The sequence below is a fragment of the Monodelphis domestica genome, chromosome 7, assembly GCF_027887165.1.
Source record: "Monodelphis domestica isolate mMonDom1 chromosome 7, mMonDom1.pri, whole genome shotgun sequence".
NCBI lineage: Eukaryota > Metazoa > Chordata > Mammalia > Didelphimorphia > Didelphidae > Monodelphis > Monodelphis domestica.
Window position 1 is genome coordinate 181,749,650 of NC_077233.1, and position 19,435 is coordinate 181,769,084.

General features: G+C 37.6%; 1 protein-coding gene across 1 annotated transcript in view; it reads right to left on the reverse strand.

Annotated features, from left to right (window-relative positions):
* The window catches only part of GRIN2A (glutamate ionotropic receptor NMDA type subunit 2A), a 522,909-nt gene that overhangs the window by 38,785 nt on the left and 464,689 nt on the right, over positions 1-19,435 (reverse strand). The window contains exon 12 of the mRNA XM_007498665.3: positions 8,019-8,206. Coding sequence (XP_007498727.2) covers positions 8,019-8,206 — 188 coding nt within the window. The remainder of the gene's footprint in view (positions 1-8,018; positions 8,207-19,435) is intronic.

The window sequence follows — 19,435 nt, forward strand, 5'->3', positions numbered from 1 at the left end:
CAAAATCAGAGTAAACAACTGAGTGAGTCCATGGGCTCTTGAAGCTCAGGGATTGTTTCTCTAACACATACTGGTCACTGAATAAAGACTACTTCTAAGACCATGACAATTATCTTAAGGAATTAAACCAAACCAGAATTAACTAAAAGGTTCCATACAACATACTGTGCAGATGTGGGTCCTCAATACATTACAGGAAAGGTTCTGACTTTCAGGACTATCTTCAGCATTTTAGCATATCCCAGCATCATCTTATTTTTATTCCTGTGTTTTAAAATTGTTTGGTCAGAAAACACATTGACCAGAAAGCAATTTTTGAAGGTTTGACAATAATTCAACTAAGGTACATTCTAAATGGAAGAACAAACCACTTTTAGCATCCATGATCAGCTTTTGTATTCTTGAATAGGCTATTTCTCCAAGGTCTCAAACACATATTTAACATCTTTTAATTAGTTTATGCTGATTTTTTTCTTCTTTGTCCTTTTTCATTTCTGCTCTGGATCTTGAGGTATATTCAATAATACAAGATTGGGCAAACTTCAAAGAATATTTGAAGTACCCTGGTAGACTAAGGGGAATAATTGGCTTTGAAGTCAGAATATGGGTTCAAATCCTGCCTCCATGATCTTGGATACATCATTAAACACTTTGGGCTTTAGTTTTTTCATCTATAACATGAGGCCATAGAACTAAAGTCCTTTCCAGCTCCAAATCTGCAATACTGTAATTTAATTTCCATGATGTCAGAGTACTAGATAAAGTTTCTAAGGACTCTAGGCATAGCTATCTCCTCTTTTCTCAAGAAAAATTGTAAGCAGAGCAGGTTACTTCTTCCACCCCTCAAACCCACAATGTTCAAGATCCCTCTGGGATAAATTAATCTCCTTGTCATCAATGAATCCATTTGTCAACAAGTATTTATTAAGCATCCAGAAAAGGTACTAGGACTATGAAGGCAAAAACATAAAAGTCTCTCACCTCAAGAAACATTCTTAAATCTACCCAAGGAAATAAGATATAGCTGTAGAAGTCGACATTATTAAAATTAAAATGAAGTAATTTTGAGGGGAGAGAGGTGATAATAGTAGCTGGTTGGATTAGGAAAGAATTTAAGTAGGAGGTGGTATTTGAAGAAAACATTGAAGAAAACTAGAAATTCTTAGAGATAGAGGTGAAGAGAGAGTTCACAATGCAAAAGCTACGAGAGAGGAAATGAAAGGTCTTGGGTGAGGAACAGCAAGCAGGACAGATTAATTGGATCGTAAAGTATGTGAATGAAAATAAGCCTTAGAGAAATAGGTTGGATTCAGGTCATGAAATGTTGTTGAAGGCCAGGTAAAGGAGAGGATAGTGAAGCAGCTAGGTGATCTAGTGGATAGAATACTGGGCTTGGAATCAGAAAGAGAAATTATGAGTTCCAATTTAGTCCCAGATACTTATTAGGTATGTGGCCCTGGGCAAGTCACTTAAGCTTGTTTGCTTCAGTTTTTTTCATCTGTAAAATGAACTACAGAAGACAGGCGAATGAGAGGAATGCCAAGATAACACCAAAATGGGGTCACAAAGATTTGGAAATGACTGAACAACAGAAAAGGAGAAGAGAGCTCTGGAACTCAGAGAGAGAGTGGCCTGTTTTTTAGGAGTGGGTAAGGGTCCAAAGCAAAGTTTCTAGGGGCTCTAGTCATAGCTTTCTACAAATTTTGACAGTTATGTGACTCATTGACATTTCATTCTAACTCTTATCCCTCCAAAGTATTCTTGTTTTATGATCTGAGAGGGCATTGTCAAAATGTTGTATTTCCAGCTCCCCCTTGTTCCACACCCTCATTATATTGTTTATCACCTGAAATGGGCCCAGACAGCCAAGTACAGCAGGGTGATCTTGAGTCATTTAAGGACATGAGTGAGGCCCGGTGTCACGAAGAGCCCTTCACAGGGGATGTCGGCAGGAACCAAAGATTAGAGAACCCACAAAATAGCAGCTCCTCAGTGAGTCAGCTTCTAAGTGAGTGGTTCGCTCTCAGCAATAGCTGCCTGAGCACCAGCTGAGGGGAACTCATTTGTCCTTAAACTTTATCAATTTCATTTGGAAACTTGGTTAATGTCTACTTTTTCAATGGATGCAAGTAGCTTTTTGTTTGCTTGCTTTTTGTTTCAAGTACCAACTTCGTGTTTTCATCGCATAGGTGAAGCATTCTTCCTGAACGGAATACTCCACAATCTAACCCAATATAGCAAGATGTACTAATTGCTACTTAATATAGGACAAGGTGCTAGGCACACGATTCAAAGACAGAATGAAAACCAGGCCCTGTCCTTGAGTATCTTACCGTTTTTCTTGGGGTTTGGCAGGAAACCTGACACATCCAGTACAAAAGAATGTGAATAGAATGACATTTCAAGAGGGAAATATTTTTAATAATTAGGGATGAAGGGGTATAGGGTGGGGGAGAAGATCAGGAAATGCCTCTGATCTGTGACTTGAAGAGGGATTCAATGATCTCTCTCTCTCTCTCTCTCTCTCTCTCTCTCTCTCTCTCTCTCTCTCTCTCTCTCTCTCTCTCTCTCTCTCTCTCCCTCTCTCTCTCTCCGTCTGTCTGTCTCTGTCCCTGTCTGTCTCTCTTTCCCCTTCCCCCTTCTCTTCCTCTCTTCCTGTCTGTCTGTCTTTCTCCTTCTCTCTCTCTGTCTCTCTGTTTTACTCACACATACAAAAACACACTCACACATGAATCCTACATCCTAGAGCCTCTCACCCTGCACTCCTCTCTCTGACAGCTTGTCTTTGTAGAAACACATGACTGCTTATTGAGTCTCTAGAATGATGAGCACAGCCGAACACTCTTTATCTACAAACCAACTGCCTGACCCCTGGGTCAAAACCCAGCAGTGTGAAGCACGAATTTCAACCTCATGTTCTCACTTGCTCTTCTCCATTTAGGCTGCCACCCACACACTCACTCCCTGGTCACATCCTTTCCCAGTCACTGCTTAAAGAGGGTACGATACATGGAAACAACAGCACTGTGCCCACCACTCCCAGCACGGCCGAGGAAAACAACCCTGACTTGGGAAATGCTCAACAAGCTCACAGGGAAATACAGAGTACGCATACAAAAAGGGGGCTGGCTCTAAGGGGAACGGAACTTGCGTGTCAGTTTCTTTTCTTCTTCCTCTTAAACGTGGACAGCCTATGTTGCCAGAACAGAAAGATTTATCTCGGTTCACATGTAGCAGTGGTAAGATCACCTGCAGCTTCAGCCATGGATCCACCTCCCTGGCCATGCTTCCCATCATCCCTTTTTAGAGAAAACACTGATAACAAAGAACCCTCTTTAGGCATCCTTTACCTGGATCTGTGAATTTGTTTTCAACAACATTTTGATAATTAAATTTCAAATATAATTAGTTTGCTTTGTAGCCCCATACATTTTATTTTATACATTTAAAAGTATAGTTTTGAGAAGGAATCTATGGGCTCCACTGGACTACTAACGGGGTCCATGACATATAGAAAAAGTTAAAAGTGATAACAGGATGGGGAGGTGGATGAATGATGGAGAACAATAAGTAGCCTTTTCCCTAGCCTGTCTTTCATATATCAAGTAGAAATGAAATGGAAGGAAGAGATAAGAAATACGGGTTTTAGTTCTAGCTCTGCCACTAATGAACTTTGTGGTCTCGAGGAAGTCCCATCTGTGTGAACTCTGATTTTCTACCTATACAACAAGAGGAGTTGGACTTAGATAGTCTCTAAGATGAATTCTGTTTCTAAAAGTCAATGGATCTATAAGAATGCCTACCATCATACTCATAAGAGAAAATAGATTCAAATTAAAGTAGAATATCTATCACATGAACATATGGGAGACAGTGGTATATAGTGGAAAGGGTATTGGATTTGGCATTAGAGAACCTAGGTTCAAATCCTGACTGCCACGTACCACCTGTGTGTGACCCTGGACAAGTCATTTAAGCACTCTAAGGCTCAGCAAAATAAAAGGGGGATGAGAGATCCTAAGGTCTCTTTAAACTCTAGATTTATGATCTTAAAATCATAAGAAAGAATATACCAGGTGACAAAACACAGGTAAGGTTTACTCACAGGAGACAGAGTTGATCCCTGGAGATAAAAAAGACAAAGGAAAAACTTTATTTGGAAAAGGAAAAAAAAATAGCAGAGGGTTTTTTTTTTTTTTAAAGCATGCTAGTTAGCTTCCCAGAGGACTTTGTTTGGAAGATTCAATGAAGCAGAAATATTTGGATTTTGCATGAATAGGAATCAGCCTAAGGGGAAATGCTTTATTGTGAGGCCATGGCCAGGACCAGGGCCTTTGACAAAGATGTGAAGTCAGCAAAGTTTATTTCTAGTCCTCCCCACTTCCCACCATTTCTTCCCTATTCTTTCTTTCTTTCTTTCTTTCTTTCTTTCTTTCTTTCTTTCTTTCTTTCTTTCTTTCTTTCTTTCTTTCTTTCTTTCTTTCTTTCTTTCTTTCTTTCTTTCTTTCTTTCTTTCTTTCTTTCTTTCTTTCTTTCTTTCTTTCTTTCTTTCTTTCTTTCTTTCTTTCTCTTCCATCCTTCCTTTTTCTTTCTCTCTCTCTCTCTTTCTTTCTCTCTTTCTTTCTGACTATTAGGTTAGTTAGGACTTTCAAGAGGATGAAAATAGTATTCTAGCAAAGGGAGTCCTTTCAAATCTCCTCACACTGGTTATTTTGCTTTTTCCAATAGTTAATTCCCTTTTGAACAGAATTTCAGATTTCCATGGGTGATACTGAACACAGAAATGGAATTACATGACTACTTCTCTTATGAGAAAATGACTTTGTCACAAATCCCACAAAACTGAGTGAAAACAATAGTATCCTGGGAAGATGGAATTATATATTTGTATTAGGAAACAAAATTGGGATGAAGGAAAATGTCAATACCAAAGATATTAGAAAATCTTCCAGTGACCCAGAACAATTTATGTGATACCTGATTAGACATACAGAGAAAGAATCAGAAATCACAGTAACATTTCCTTTTGGACACCATGAGTTCCATCATCCCCCAGAAATTATTGGACATTCTTCTTTGAAATGGATGGCCAACAAATAAAATTCAAAATTCAAATCTTGACCCATGCAGGGAATAGCAGGCCCAGGCCACCATTAATTCCCACCACCTCATCCCTATGAGCACTCTGGTCATAATTTTCATGGGCCAACATGTATAGAGGAAGTATTAGAAAAAACAGTGGGGCTCCAGTTCTTTAATAAGACCAATATAAATCATCTAGTCCCTTTCAATCAGCAAAAGCTTGGACTTTTTTTTAAAGAACAAAGTTGAGGGTCCTGTATGGTGAAGTAGGTCAAGGGAGATGGGAGTGATCCATTATACCTCATACCACTAAAATACTGCTTTTAAGTCTAAAAACCAAAGAGTTCTCTGAACATGAATAGGGTAAGGAGCAAGAAAGGAGAATGCAGGTAGGTCAGCAGTGTAAGAGGCTACCTCTGACTGCTCTGACAACTAGTCTATGAAACTATGGTCTGCTTATTTTTTTTTATCCTTCATTTTATCACTAGGCATTGTCTAACCCTAATTAAACTTATCTTTCACTGTATTCCAATTTGGATGCTTTACTTTAGGCAAACAGGTCTTTTCCTTTTCTCTATACCAGCCGTATTCATACTTGTGTTTAATTCACAATGAAAACCCTTCCTCCTTTCTCTTTGCCATTCCCACAAACCCGGGGTCCAAAGTAGGGCTAAATTATATACTTTTCATGTTGAAAGAAACTTTAGAGGTCATAACTATTGCAATCCAAAGCAAGTATCCCCTCTTGAGCCTGTCATCCCTTGTTTAAGCCTAAGTTTCAGGCTCATCTCCTTTGTATCAACTTCTTTGGCAAACCAAGGTCACACTGATCTCTCTTTTCTGTAACTTTAGCTATGTTTACTATCTATTCAGCAGAATTTTTGAAATATGTATATATAAAAAACTGGTCTCCTCACCAAGACTTCAAGCTTCTCAAAGGTCAGGAATACTTCTCATACTTCTCATTCCACAATAGCAAGAACTATATTGCTATTTTTATTTTTACTGTGTGTGTCGATTCTGACTTCTCATCTATTCTGGAAGCCTCATCTTATATAATTCTTTCTCTTACACCAAGCACAATGCCCAACACATAGTACTCTATAAGTCTTGATGAGGAACACATAGAAGGCTCAATAAATACTTGGTGGCTTCTCTTGATTTGTAAGAGCTTTACAAGAATGCAATGATATTTCCCACTATCTAAAATATGACAGAGCTATAAGTGTTGATGGAAGGAAAAGGAAAGTGGCATCTTGACGTAAGGAATGTTCTTAGTAATGCTCACCAAGACATGACAACCTATACCACATATTAGATGCCTGGCAGGCTTCATGTAAGAGGTTTTCCCATTAGATAAATGCTCCACTCAAAAGGTTATATTTACACAACTCATTAGGAATCTTTTTTTTTTTGCTTTTGACACTCATTAGACTCATAATCGTCCGATGAAGCTACTCTATAACAAGAGCTAAACATTCCATTCTAGAAGATGAATAATAATTAGCTACTGCTCGGCATTTTGCTCCTTAGCAGGTCTAATTTTAGAGCATAATTAATCCTGCAGAAGCCGCATAAGATAAGTGAAATATTTATGCAGCTGCGTTAATTCATGTATTTACTCCTAGGGAGACATTCAGAATTGGACACAGCTTTCTGAGAAGATTATCTTAAGACGCCCCCTGTACCAACATCATTTCCTTTCCTGTGTGCCTGTCTCCAGCTGATTTCCACATGTGGAGCCAAGAAGACATCACCTCCCACTAGGAAACTATAAACCTCATTCTCTGACGCACAGGCAGAAAGCACCTATTTGGACAAAAGCAATAGAATACCCTTGCTTTCCATGTCTGTGACTATAGTGAACCAAATTTTGACCTTTCTCAACCCTTGTACTTCTCACCTTCCTTCTTTTCCATAATGCACTGCTATTTTTCTGCTGAACAACCGTAAGGCTTTAGTTGACATATTTCTGAGGACATTAGATGTTACTTGTTCAGTGTGGAAGTTACCTATGGAATCTTCTTCACTTAAAGTCTTTAGGAATTGAATGATTTCATTCTGATGCATCTGGGCAGAGACCTTCTGAAAGATGGGATTAATTATTCTTCCTTATTCATTTTGGTCCACAAAGATTCTGGAAAGTCAAACATCTCTCTTATCAGCTTTCATAGGGAGAAAAGCTTAAGGATTTTAGTGAGATGGACTTGCCCAGTAGTCAACCAAGAAGGATGACTTGGAATTTGATGTAGGGGAATGATGGGAAGTCATGAATAGACCAGGACATTAGGTGCTTCTAGACACACTTTGAAGAATCTTTTCAAGGCAAGAAACTTAAGATCACTAGTTAAGTACATTGTCTAATTTGTAGATTAAATATTTTTAGTTTCTACCATGAAAACTTAATGCATATATCTGGTATGTAGAGGTAGAAGGAGATGTTGAAAAGACTTATCCAAGCAGCTCAACTGCAGGGCATAAGATATTTATTTAGGCTTTGCTGCTAGATTGAACTAAAAACCATTTCAGAGACACTCAGAGCCATATTGGAGATCTTCAAGCCATGGAAGGAATCTCTAAAATGATCCAAAGGAGGAGAGAGGGGAGACATATCCTAGAGTATTATTCAAGAATTCTTGAGAAGGAAGAGACCTTAGAGATTATATAATTGGTAGCTCTTATTTTACAAATGTGGAAACTGAAGCTCAGAGAGGGGAAACAATTATTCAAATGATAGTTAGTGGCAGAGCCTGGACTAAGATTAAGATCTTCTCATTTCCAATTTAGGAATCTTTCTGCTACACCATTGTACTCAGGCTTTGGGGGGGAAAAAGACATCCTATTTAAACCTGCAGAGACTCACTAGGAAGTCAATTAAAAACAGCTAAAGTACTCAAAGAATAATACAACAAAAGAAAATATAGCCCAGTCCATACCATCACCAACAAACTGAAGAAGGGCCAGGTCAATCTGCCTCTTCCATGGGGATCCTTTCTGGAGGGCGATACCATACCCAGTGGTAGCAAAGATATAGCCACTCCCAATTGTCACCAATTTACAGCCTTCATCTCTCCCAGCCTTGTAATTCAGCACTGCAGCATCATAGATGAAAGCGTCCAGCTTCCTGAAATGAAAAGGGAACACATTGAGAACATGAACCACAAGGCTGCCATCTCTGGTCCTTGATGCTGGGTCCCTATTGAGTGTCATCCTAAGTCTTTGATACTGGAGATGATGACTCACAGGCTCTGAATCCCCTAGTCATGAAAGGATCTATTTTTAATGGGAAGATAGAAGCCAGAGTCTTTGCTTTCCAACTTACAAAAGGCAGCTAAATAAAGACATAAAAGATTCACATATTCAAACTAGTAAATAGCCTAGTCTGCTGGCTTGTTAAATGCATGTCTTTAACAATCAAAATAGCAGTGAATGACTTCTATTTCAGAAAATGAAATCAAAATAAATATATAATTAGATGGAGGAGAATGTGGGGAGAGGGGAGGAGGGAACTAAATGAGAAGCATTTAAAAGATTTAAGGGAAACAAAGTCAAAGTCATTTGATTTCCCAGTTCTTTCTCTGTCAGTGTTTTCCCTCCACCCTTTGATAATAAAAAACAATAAAGATTGAATAATAGAAGAGGAGGAGAGATAGCAGAGAATACTACATTATGTGTGAAATATTTGCAAAGATATTCTCTTTGGAAAGGTTATAGTTATACCCTTTTTATTTTTCTGGAAATTCAAGATGAACTGGTCCTAAAGTCCTAGAAGATGTGGCACAAACTAAGAAATGGATCATTCAGGACTATTCATAATCATGGGTGGTATGAAAGCAATTCAGAAAAATGGAAAGGAGGGGTTATTTGTGGTTGGTAATCAGATGGGACTGGACTTCTAAAGGGCATAATAATGATCTAGGACCAAAGAAGGCCGGGACAAATATTCCTTTATAACTATACCTCTATGATCAATGTGGTAAAAGACAATGTTTTAAGAAGGCAAAAACATGCGTTTCAATGGAAAGCACCTTGGATTTGGAGCTTGGAGATGTGAATTCTTCTGATGTCTGGGCTCTGTAACTACTAACTTAGTGTGTGACTTTAGGCAGGCCACAACATTTCTAACATCTTAATTTTTTCATCTGTAAAATTAGAAGTTTAGACTATCCCTAAACTGAATTTTGAATTCCATAATTTTAATATTTCAAAAAAATATTAATAGCATATACATGAGGAAAGGGGATCAGCCAAAGGCCTCCTCCCACTTTTTTTTAACAAAGATGTGAGCCAAATATTTGCTCTCAGTCTCCCCTCTTTGGAAATATCTCTGCCCTGAGGACAACACTCCTGACTGATGATTCCCTTCAAGAAATGCCCTACCTATATTCATTCCATTCTTTATCAGCTTTCTTTACCCTTTTCGAAATCTCATTTTCCAGTTTTTCCAGGTCCCAATTATGTACTGTTTTTTCCCTATTAGAACATAAACTCCTTTAAGGCAGAGACTTTTTTATTTGTTTGCATTTGTATTATGTGGTAAGTATTTAATACATGTTTTAGGTATCGATTCAGTATCTTAAACCTTTTCCCCCTGCCTATTGAGCTATCCAGAATAATGGAATCTGGCAGAATAAAAAATAAACTTTTGTAATGAATATCTGAAAATGGGTGCTGGATTAAACTAGCAGTTGAATTTGATGTCTTCAGCACTAATATAAACTTTTGCAAATCAGAACATAGTTCCCTGTTAACCCATCTTCAGTTGATTATCAGCCAGAGGAACAGGAAGATTGAGAAGTTTTCCTAAGAAATATGTGAATGTTAATAAAAAAAAAAAAGCCAAACCAACAAGGCTAAGGAAGAGGGAACAGTCATTTCTGGTTCAAAAAATTATACTTATGCTATTAGATAGGCAAGTTAATCATAATACTCATACATCAGATTAGGGATGGCACTCCCAGACTCAACTTGCCCAACTGGGCTCTCTTTGATAACACCATTCTTTATAGATGATAACAGAGATGAAACAAGAGGAGTACTTATGGGATATTACAGAGCTATTCACCTCAGTTTTTCTGAGCCTACCAAATGATAATGGATTATCTGTGCCTACAAGCTAAGACTTTAAAGAAATGCTTTATTCATTCAAATGAATATTGATCCCTTTAAATGAGTTCCTTTGGAAGGCTGTGTGGTTATTTAATTGATGTTTTTATTGACCTGAACATATTTGTAGTTTGATTTTGGGAAAGGTCCTATTCTGGACATTTCATAAGAGTTCACAGGACCAGAGTCTCATAGGGTCCTGGATTTAGAACTTCATGGGACCTCAGATGTTGGATAACCATTGTATCATGGATCTAGAACTGAAGAGAAATCCAGAGGTTGTGATAGAAACAATATCTTATCCTCTCCCCCCAAACGGGTTATTTCTCTCCTAAAACAGTATTGAATAATTCCTCAAGACTCAGTTGGCTCAGGAGACTAAGGATTCAGATTATTGATATCACTTGCTCATCACCTAAGTAAAATGCAGCCATAAAGGCCTTGGGGTGGAGGAAAGGTCACCCACCTAAGCATAAGAAGTATGATTAAAATTTAGATCTTCTGAATGCTTTTCTCTCTTCCTTCCTATCTCTCATTTTTCAGAAGGATAAATCAAGGCCAAGAAAATTTAAATGACTTGCCTAAAGCCACATGGGAAGTACATTCCAGATTCTGGATTTAAATTCAAATTCTTTGTAACCTATAGCTCATTTTTTAATATCCTAAGTGTTGTCAAATCTTCATTCGCTGAGGGAGGGTTTAAGTTTTAGAAAACATCAGAGTTTTTTGGAGTGAAGTTTGGTAAATGTGCTGAGGAACAGGGTTCAGGATCATGAATTAACTGATTAATTATTATTAGCTGATTATTATTAATTATTAACTGATTAATGATACACAGCTAAAATAAAACAGGACTTTCTTGAGTTCCTTAATAAACCCACTCTGATAGTAGTTTTCCCCAAAGAAGCATCCAGACTGTTTTAAATAATGGTAGCAGTATTATAATAAATGTACTGTCTCTCAAGATGAGACTCTAAACATGACAATGATAAGCATGTGTATGATTTGATTCTGGCATATTTATTACAAAAGCAGTGTGATCATATCACCATTTCACTGCGCACTCATATAGAACTGGAAAGTCCATTTAGGCCAAAATCTTCATTTGACTAAAGGAGAAACTGAGGCTTATGGTAGTAATGACTCTTGAACAATATTACATAGTAACTTAGTCATATGGTTAGGAGGAGAGTCTGAGTCTTCTGATGCCCACCCTCGTGTCCTTTTCTTTATAGAGTGTTGCCTCTTCAAATAAAGAGTAGGAGACATTCCTAAAATTTTAACATCTCCTCATATGGGAAAATGTACATAGGCAAGTAGTTTTAACCCTTTGGACCTTTGTTCCTTGGTAACTAGATGGTGCAGTAGGTCTAGAGCAGTGGCTCTAGAATCAGGAAGATTCTTTTTCCTGGGTTCAAAACTGGCCTCAGACACTTACCAGCTGTGTGATCCTGGGAAACTCACTTAACCCTGTTTGCCTCAGTTTCCTCATCTGTAAAAATGAACTGGAGAAGGAAATGGAAAACCACTCAGTAGTATCTTTGCCAAGAAAATTCCAAATGGGGTCACAAAGAGTAGGGCATAACTGAAATGACCAAACAACAACAGAATTAACAGAATTGGTCTCTCAGTTGGAGCTTTTTAACTTTTTTTGCATCATGAACCCATTTTGCAATCTGGTAAAACTTTATGATCTCTCTCTAAATAATGGTTTTCCATTTACATTCATAACTGATAAAAATGTTAAATTTTTAGCTAGGGGTCATTGAAAATAGAGATACCTGTTTCCCCATCCAATTTCAGAGATTCACTATGGAGACCAGGTTAAAGTATCTATTCTAGAAGATCACTAAGATTTCTCCAAGGTTTAATATCCTATAATTTCTTTTTGTTCATGTATCTCTCAGCCTTTGTCAAAGGATAAACAATTGAATAAAAGAGCTAAGTTATCTTTCTTTCTGGTTATCTTTCTGAGTCTTCAATAAGATTGAAATCTTGGAAAGGCCAGGCTGATCCATTTCTGACTAAATTATACTCCCCCAATGAGGTCTTAATTTATTTTACGATCTCAAGTAATCTGTAAGATAATTCATACATATTGCCTCCTCTTTAATCATCATATCTTCCTCTATTTCTAGATGACTTAGATTTATTCCTTACTCATCTTACCTCCCATTTCTCTAATATAATTCAATTCCATTGCTCAAGTATTTATTGAGCATTTAGTGTGAACAGAACCTTGTCCAAGCTCTGGGGAGAGAAAGGAAATATGAAAAATTGTCCCTGCCTTCAGGGAACTTACAATCTACTGGAGAGATACAGAATTTATTTATTCAGTGTAAGCAAACACAGCACTCCTTCAGTAGACTTTTAGGCTTATTACTGCAACTCTGACAAAGAAGAGAGAAGCCTCCTGCCACCAGATGCCCAATTTGAACCAAAACATTTAGGGGTTTTTCAGCAGTGATTGCCTGTGACACGGAGATGTATGAGGCTGTGGCTCTGTAATTGGCAGGAATGGGATTGGGAACAAAAAGAAGATTAAATGTAGGCACTAGGGGAAAGAGCCACTTTGAACTAATGCACAGTCAGTCACAACCAAGAGGACTTACTAATCGAGGCCCCCCGGTTATCTTTCTTTGCCTGGACCCATTTTCTCCTACTATTAGGAAGGAAGCTATTCCTGTCTAAGCTTTTATTTCTCTGTCTGCACTCCACATGAGGTCATCAGCTTGAGCTGAGCTCAGCTGTCACAGCCTGAGTGACTTCACCCACCAGCACAGGTGAGGCCTAATTTCAAAGCCAGAGAAACCCAAGATCCCATCAAAGATCTTGTCACAAACTTGGCCTAGGGTCACTGGTTCCCAATTTTCTCTCTTCAAAGGGCTTCCTCCCGTCCTTCTGAAAACTTTCTAAATATCCCTGGTTACATGAAACTCCTTTCTGATTTTTGGAACAAAACTGGAGATCAGATTCCCAGGCTTGATGGAGGATATACCAATGAGCAAACACACATTGCTCATCTTTGAGGGTGGGAGATACGCAGATGTGAACAAGATCTCGGATTACTTCTTCTTGTCACTACTGATCTTAAGAGAAATTACAGGATTCATCATATCATGGGCTGAGAGGTGGAAGGGGCCTTAGAAGTCATTCATCCAACTGCCCCTCCCCCATTTAAGAGATAAACTGAGGCCCAGAGAACTAAAGTGACTTCCCCAGGGTTTCACAGATGACAGAGCTGGGATCCGAACCCAGGTCCACTAATTACTAAATCTCTAGCATATTCTCCACTATTCCATTATACTTCCTAAATGATTAAAAATAAGGAAATGTCCTCTGCTCCTAAAACCTCCAGAGAGACAATATAAGGCAGACTCTTTCTGCAAAATGGTGCTTTCTCTCATTCCAAGTCTTCAGGGTTCCAAATTAGAAAGCCTTCCCGCCCCAAATCCCCGCATCACATGGCAGGATTTTGTACAGCTTGGGTGATCAGTTACTACACATTACCTGCTCATAATTTTCCTTTCCACTCATCATGTTCTTATGCATGTTTTAGGTCTCTCTCTGGGGGTCTCAATGCATTTAAAGGCTAATTATATAGTTAAAGTTAATTATTCATTCATTAACATTCAAGGGGCCTTCAACAAGACGCCTTCCTTTTACACTGACTTGTTCTGATGAGTTAATAAAATCAGAGCCCTTTGAGTGTTTGTATGGCAGGCAGGGGGAGGGGGTTAGTGGGGCCTCTAGCTAAACCAATCCTGAAAAATGAACAAACAACTCTGATAATTCCTGACTACATTTTTTTAGCCTGTCAAAGATATATGGGAAAAGGGAGCCCCAAAATGTTAGGAATATAGCCATCATGATTCAAGTGACCCTATCAAATGTTTTCCCTGTGTACACTGAACAAATAATACAATAAAAATCTATGTGACGAATGAGTCTGGGGACTTCATTCCTGGCAATGTGTACTAGAAGTCCCCCAAAGATTAAAATACTCGACAGCCTCTGCTGTTGGAGAAGGCCATTCTATGAGTGACCCAAATAATAAAGCAGAGTGGGTTGAGCATTCAACTCTTGAGTTAAAGGACCTAAGTTTGAATTTTGCTTCTGCCTGTTACTACCCATATGAACTTAAGCATGTCATTCAAGTAATGGAGGTGGAGAGAGGGAATAAGCATTTATTAAACATCTTCTCTGTGCCAGGCACTGTGCTAAGAGTTTTACAAAGCTCCTTGGGGGTCCTCTGACTCCAGATTCTACTAGCATCAGTGTCTCAGGATGTACAATAAACATTTACTGTTTATTTATTTGGTCTAGCCCTGTTGTCCATTGGCGTCATATAATAAAAGATATAATTAATGACCAAAAAACACAGTTCTTTGGGCCTTTACTTCCTCATTTGTAAAATGAGAGGTTTGGACTATAATAGCCCCTGAAGGATCTTTCAGCTCCACGTTGGTACTTCTGTGATCCCTCTGTCGGGAAAGAGTTAGATCAGATTCAAATGTACTAAAAGGGAGGCCCCACTGGTTCTAAACATATAACTAGGAAAAAAACTACACAGAGAGATTCTAACTCAATGCATCAATATATAATTAAGGTAAATATAATGATGGCTAGATTGCCAGCCTTGGATTAAAGAAGTTGTTTAGTCATTTTCATTCATATCTGAACTCTCAGTAACCCCATTTGGGGTTTTCTTGGCACAAATCGTGGAGTGGTTTCTCATTTCCTTCTCCAGCTCATTTTACAGATGAGGAAACTGAGGCAAATAGGGTTAAGTAACTTGCCCAGAGTCATACATCCAGGGAGATTCTGAGGTTGTATTTGAATGTATAAAGAAGAGTCTTTGTGTCTTTACTAAGAGTAGAAGCTACAGAAAAAATTGGGCATTTGCATTTGTAGAGGAAGTTTCTATATTAGCACAATCACATCTGGAGCTTCAAAAAAAAACATGCCAAGAGAAATGGTAGAATTTTAAAGCTTGGAGGAACATTAGAAATAATCTAATTCATCCCTCTATTTACAGATGAAAAATCTCAAGCCTACAATGTATTGGCCAAGGTCATGTAGGTAGTCAGTAACTTAGCACAGTCTCAAAGACAACACCCATTTTTTCCCCCATTTACTGCTATGATATAGGAAAGTGCTGAATATCCATTATACTACTCTGAGGTATGGGTCTATATAGACTGTATGTACCTTGAGTATAGGAATCCTATCTAACTATGACTTAAGATCAATAATGATGATAGGGAGGATGAGTATGACAATAGTAACATTTATAAATTCCTTCGGGCTTTTAGAGACCTTTACAAATATTATCTCACTTGATCTTTATAAAATCTAGTAAGATAAGTGTTACTGGCATCTTCATTTTATTGATAAGGAAACTAAAGCTGATATAGGTTAAGTGAAAAAGGTCATACAATGCCTTACTATCTGTAACAGAATTTGAACATGGGTCTTCCTAATTCCAGAATCATCAATCAGATCCACTGTGTTAAATATTTATATCTAAAAGCTGATATTTGTATTGCTCAGTGATCTATTCATTGAACAACCAAGTTGCCTCTATCTATCAATCAATCAACAAACATTTATTAAACAATGTGTGCCAGACATTTTCTTAGACATTGGAATACAAATTTAGGAGATGCCCAATCCTTGCTAACAAGGAACTTGTATTCTACTAAGGAAGACAACCAGGAGATACAGGTGTATATGGGATGATATAAAAAGAAGAAATATGAAAAAGTTAAATACAAAATAATCTGAGAGAGAAGGCACTCACAGTTGAAGGAATAAGATATTCCAAAAAGAAGGTGGTGTTTGAGCTGTATCTTAAAGGAAGAGAAGATTCTAGGAGGCAAGAGTGAGGAGGCATTCCAGGGACAGGGTGCAAAACCACAGTTAGGAGACAAAGTGTAAAATATGAAGTACAGAGAGAATAGTTTATCTGTTTTGAGGAATACCATGAGGGCAGTAAGGTATAAGTTTAAAATTCTAGTTGGGGACCAGGATGTGAAAGGCTTTAAACATTAAAAAGGAGAGTTTGCATTTTATCTTAGAGGCAATAGGGAACCACTAGGATTGATGGAGTGGGGCAGTGACATATTAGTATCTGTGCTTAAGGAAAATTGAAGATTGGTAGTAATGTGAAAGATGAAATGAAAACAAGAAAGATGAAGCATGAAAACCACTTAAATGGCTGTTGTAGTAATCTAGACAAAATAAAAAGACATCCTGAACTAAGTTTTTTGTAGCTACATTATTGGAGATAAGAGGTAGGAACCCTAAGATTTGATGGATGTACAAACAGAAAAAATCTGACAACTTATGGGATATATGGGGTGAGAATGAATGAATAGTTCCAGATAATGTCATGTTTAAAAACCTGAAAGATCAGAAGAAAGGTGATATCTCCAATAGAAATATGAAAGTTTGGAAGAAGCATAGGTTTGTGGATAAAGGTGATGAATTCTTGTCCTGTACAAGTTGAGTTTGAAATATTTCATGATCATGGATTTTGCCTAATGTCTAAGAGGCACCTGGTTACCTGGGACTGAAACTCAAGGAGATCCTTTAGAATACAGTAGATGATGTATTATAAATGATAACATATCATCATGATGGTGGTGGTGGTGGTGATAACATTAATGTTGAAACGATAGCTCCTGTAACACACTTAAATAAATGGGTAGCAAAGGAATTGTACTCCATCTGAGGTTAACCAGAAAGATTCTTCCAAACAGAAGGGAAAATCCAGAATAAGATGTTTAGCAAATAGGAAGGAAAAAAAAAGAAATATCAATAATTGTACTAGAGTTCAGCTAAAACAGTTGTTACTGTTAGGTCTATTGAAGATGAAGGAAGCGGTGAATTACATATAGGATAGGACTTTGCTCATGGTGGGGGAGGGTTGACAATAATAGTCAATGAATAGAATGTGGATGACTTGAGTCTTACATCAATTGTTGCTTCTCGGCCAAGGACAAGAAATGACAGAATCAGTAAGACTACTAGGAAGATGAAGCACATGATGAAAAGAAAAATATTTTTAAAGCTCTTCGATACTTGATGGATTCAAGTTGCCAAGAATAAAGTACATATTACAATATTGAAAGAAAAAAAACTCTCATGCATCATTTCTAACAACTCAGTAATTTCAGAAAGATTATAGTGAATTGGAGAATCACAGAACTGAAGAAAGGTAAACACTGTAATTTTTGAAAAAGAGAGTAAAATATACCAAACACAGGCTACTGACCTTGATTTTTTATGGCAAAAATGTGAGAATTTATTATTAAAAGGATAGTCAGTAGTTGTTTAGAGTGGGGGTTAGCAAAGTATAATAGTCATAATTTTGTTCATAGTCTATTTTTCTATGGATCTAAATTTTGTTTTTTGCTTTAAAATTTAAAAAAACTGCATACAACATGTAAAAATAGTTCTTAGCTTAGGCACAAAACAGATATGGGGCTGGATTTGGCCTGTAGGTCATAGTTTGCTGATCTCTGATTTAGAGAAAGAAGTTGAAATCACAGAAAGAAAAGCTTAATCAATAGTTATGCCAAATTGTTTTTATGGTATTAGAAGGGAATCAAGAAAGTGATGTAGTTATAATTTGCCCAAAGTTCAGTAAATTCATTTGTAAAGTTTCATTCTATCTTTATTGACAAGATAGAGAGATCTGGTTTATACAACAGCATAGTGTAGAACACTTATAAAAGATTCAATAATAGGACTCAAGTAATAGCTATTTTATAGCCAATTGCTATTAATATGGAACTAACCAATCTATAAGCATTTATGAAGAGTAGTACTATGTGCCAAGTACAGTGCTAAATGCTGAGGACTAAAGGCAAAAACATCCTCTGCCTTCAGAGAACTTAGAGAGGAGGCAAATGCATGTATACCATATACAAGATGCCTGCAGAAGAGATGATCAAACTAAAAGAAGGATTCTGATGGTTTCCTCCAGGTTCTTTCACTGGCCTTGTTCTGTTCAACATTTTAAAGTCAATTTTCAATCATAAACCTAAAGGCATAGATGATGATCAAATTCCCAGGTAACCTCAATTGGAAGGAATAGTTATGATGTTGAATAAAGGGGTCAAGGAGATCTTGCCAGGTGAGACCATTGGGCTAAGTCTAGCAAGACAAAATCTTATGGTGATAACTAGCAAGTTTTACAAGTGGATTCAAATGATCTTTTTTGAAAGAATAAGATGAGGGATCTATTTCCCACAATGTGCATCAGAAAAAAATCTAGAGAGGATTTAGTGGACTGCAAACTCAATGTGCGTCAACAGTATTTTAACTCTCCCCCAAATCCTTAAAAAACAAAGCAAAACAAAACACAAACTAGTGCATTCTTTGGCTGCATTAAGAGAGGCTAATGTCTATAACTAGGTAGGAAGTAGACCTGCTGTATTCTGTCCAGGTCTTGCCACATCTGAAATATTCTGTTTTTCCTTCTAGGAAAGGAATCAGTGAGTAGGAGAGCATCCATATTAAGATAATCAGAATAGAGAAGGGCACTGATAACATGCCAAATATTTGCTGAAGGAACTAGGACTATGTGTGACTAGGAATATGTCGTAGGCTGACATGTGGAAGAAGGAAGGACTCGATTATGATTTACTTTATCTTAGAGTAAAGATCTATAAACAAAGTGTAGAAGTTTCAGAAAGGCCAATTTCAGTTCTTTTGTTTTTTCTTTTTTTTTCCTCCTAGACCTGTGCTTTTTTTTTTAACCCTTACCTTCCATCTTGGAGTCAATACTGTGTTTTGGCTCCAAGGCAGAAGAGTGGTAAGGGCTAGGCAATAGGGGTCAAGTGACTTGCCCAGGGTCACACAGCTAGGAAGTATCTGAGGTCAGATTTTAACTCAGGATCTCCCATCTCTGGCCCTAGCTCTCAATCCACTGAGGCACTCAGCTGCCCCCTTCATTAATATACTTTTTTTTTAAATGTGCTTTAATGTCTATTATCTCATTTGAGCCACTAAGCAATGGCATTAAATAAGTAGGGCAAAGATTATTACCTCCATTTTACTTATAGAGAAACAGAAGCAAAGAGGAGTTAAGTGGCATGTCATACAGCCCGTAATGAAGACAGGATATCAGGTTTTCCCTTTCCTATTTTGTTATTGCTCCTACTACATCAAGTTGCCTCTTCTGAACAAACTCTAAGATGGAAGCACAAACATGGAGGATGGTCTGAGGCTTGTGTGG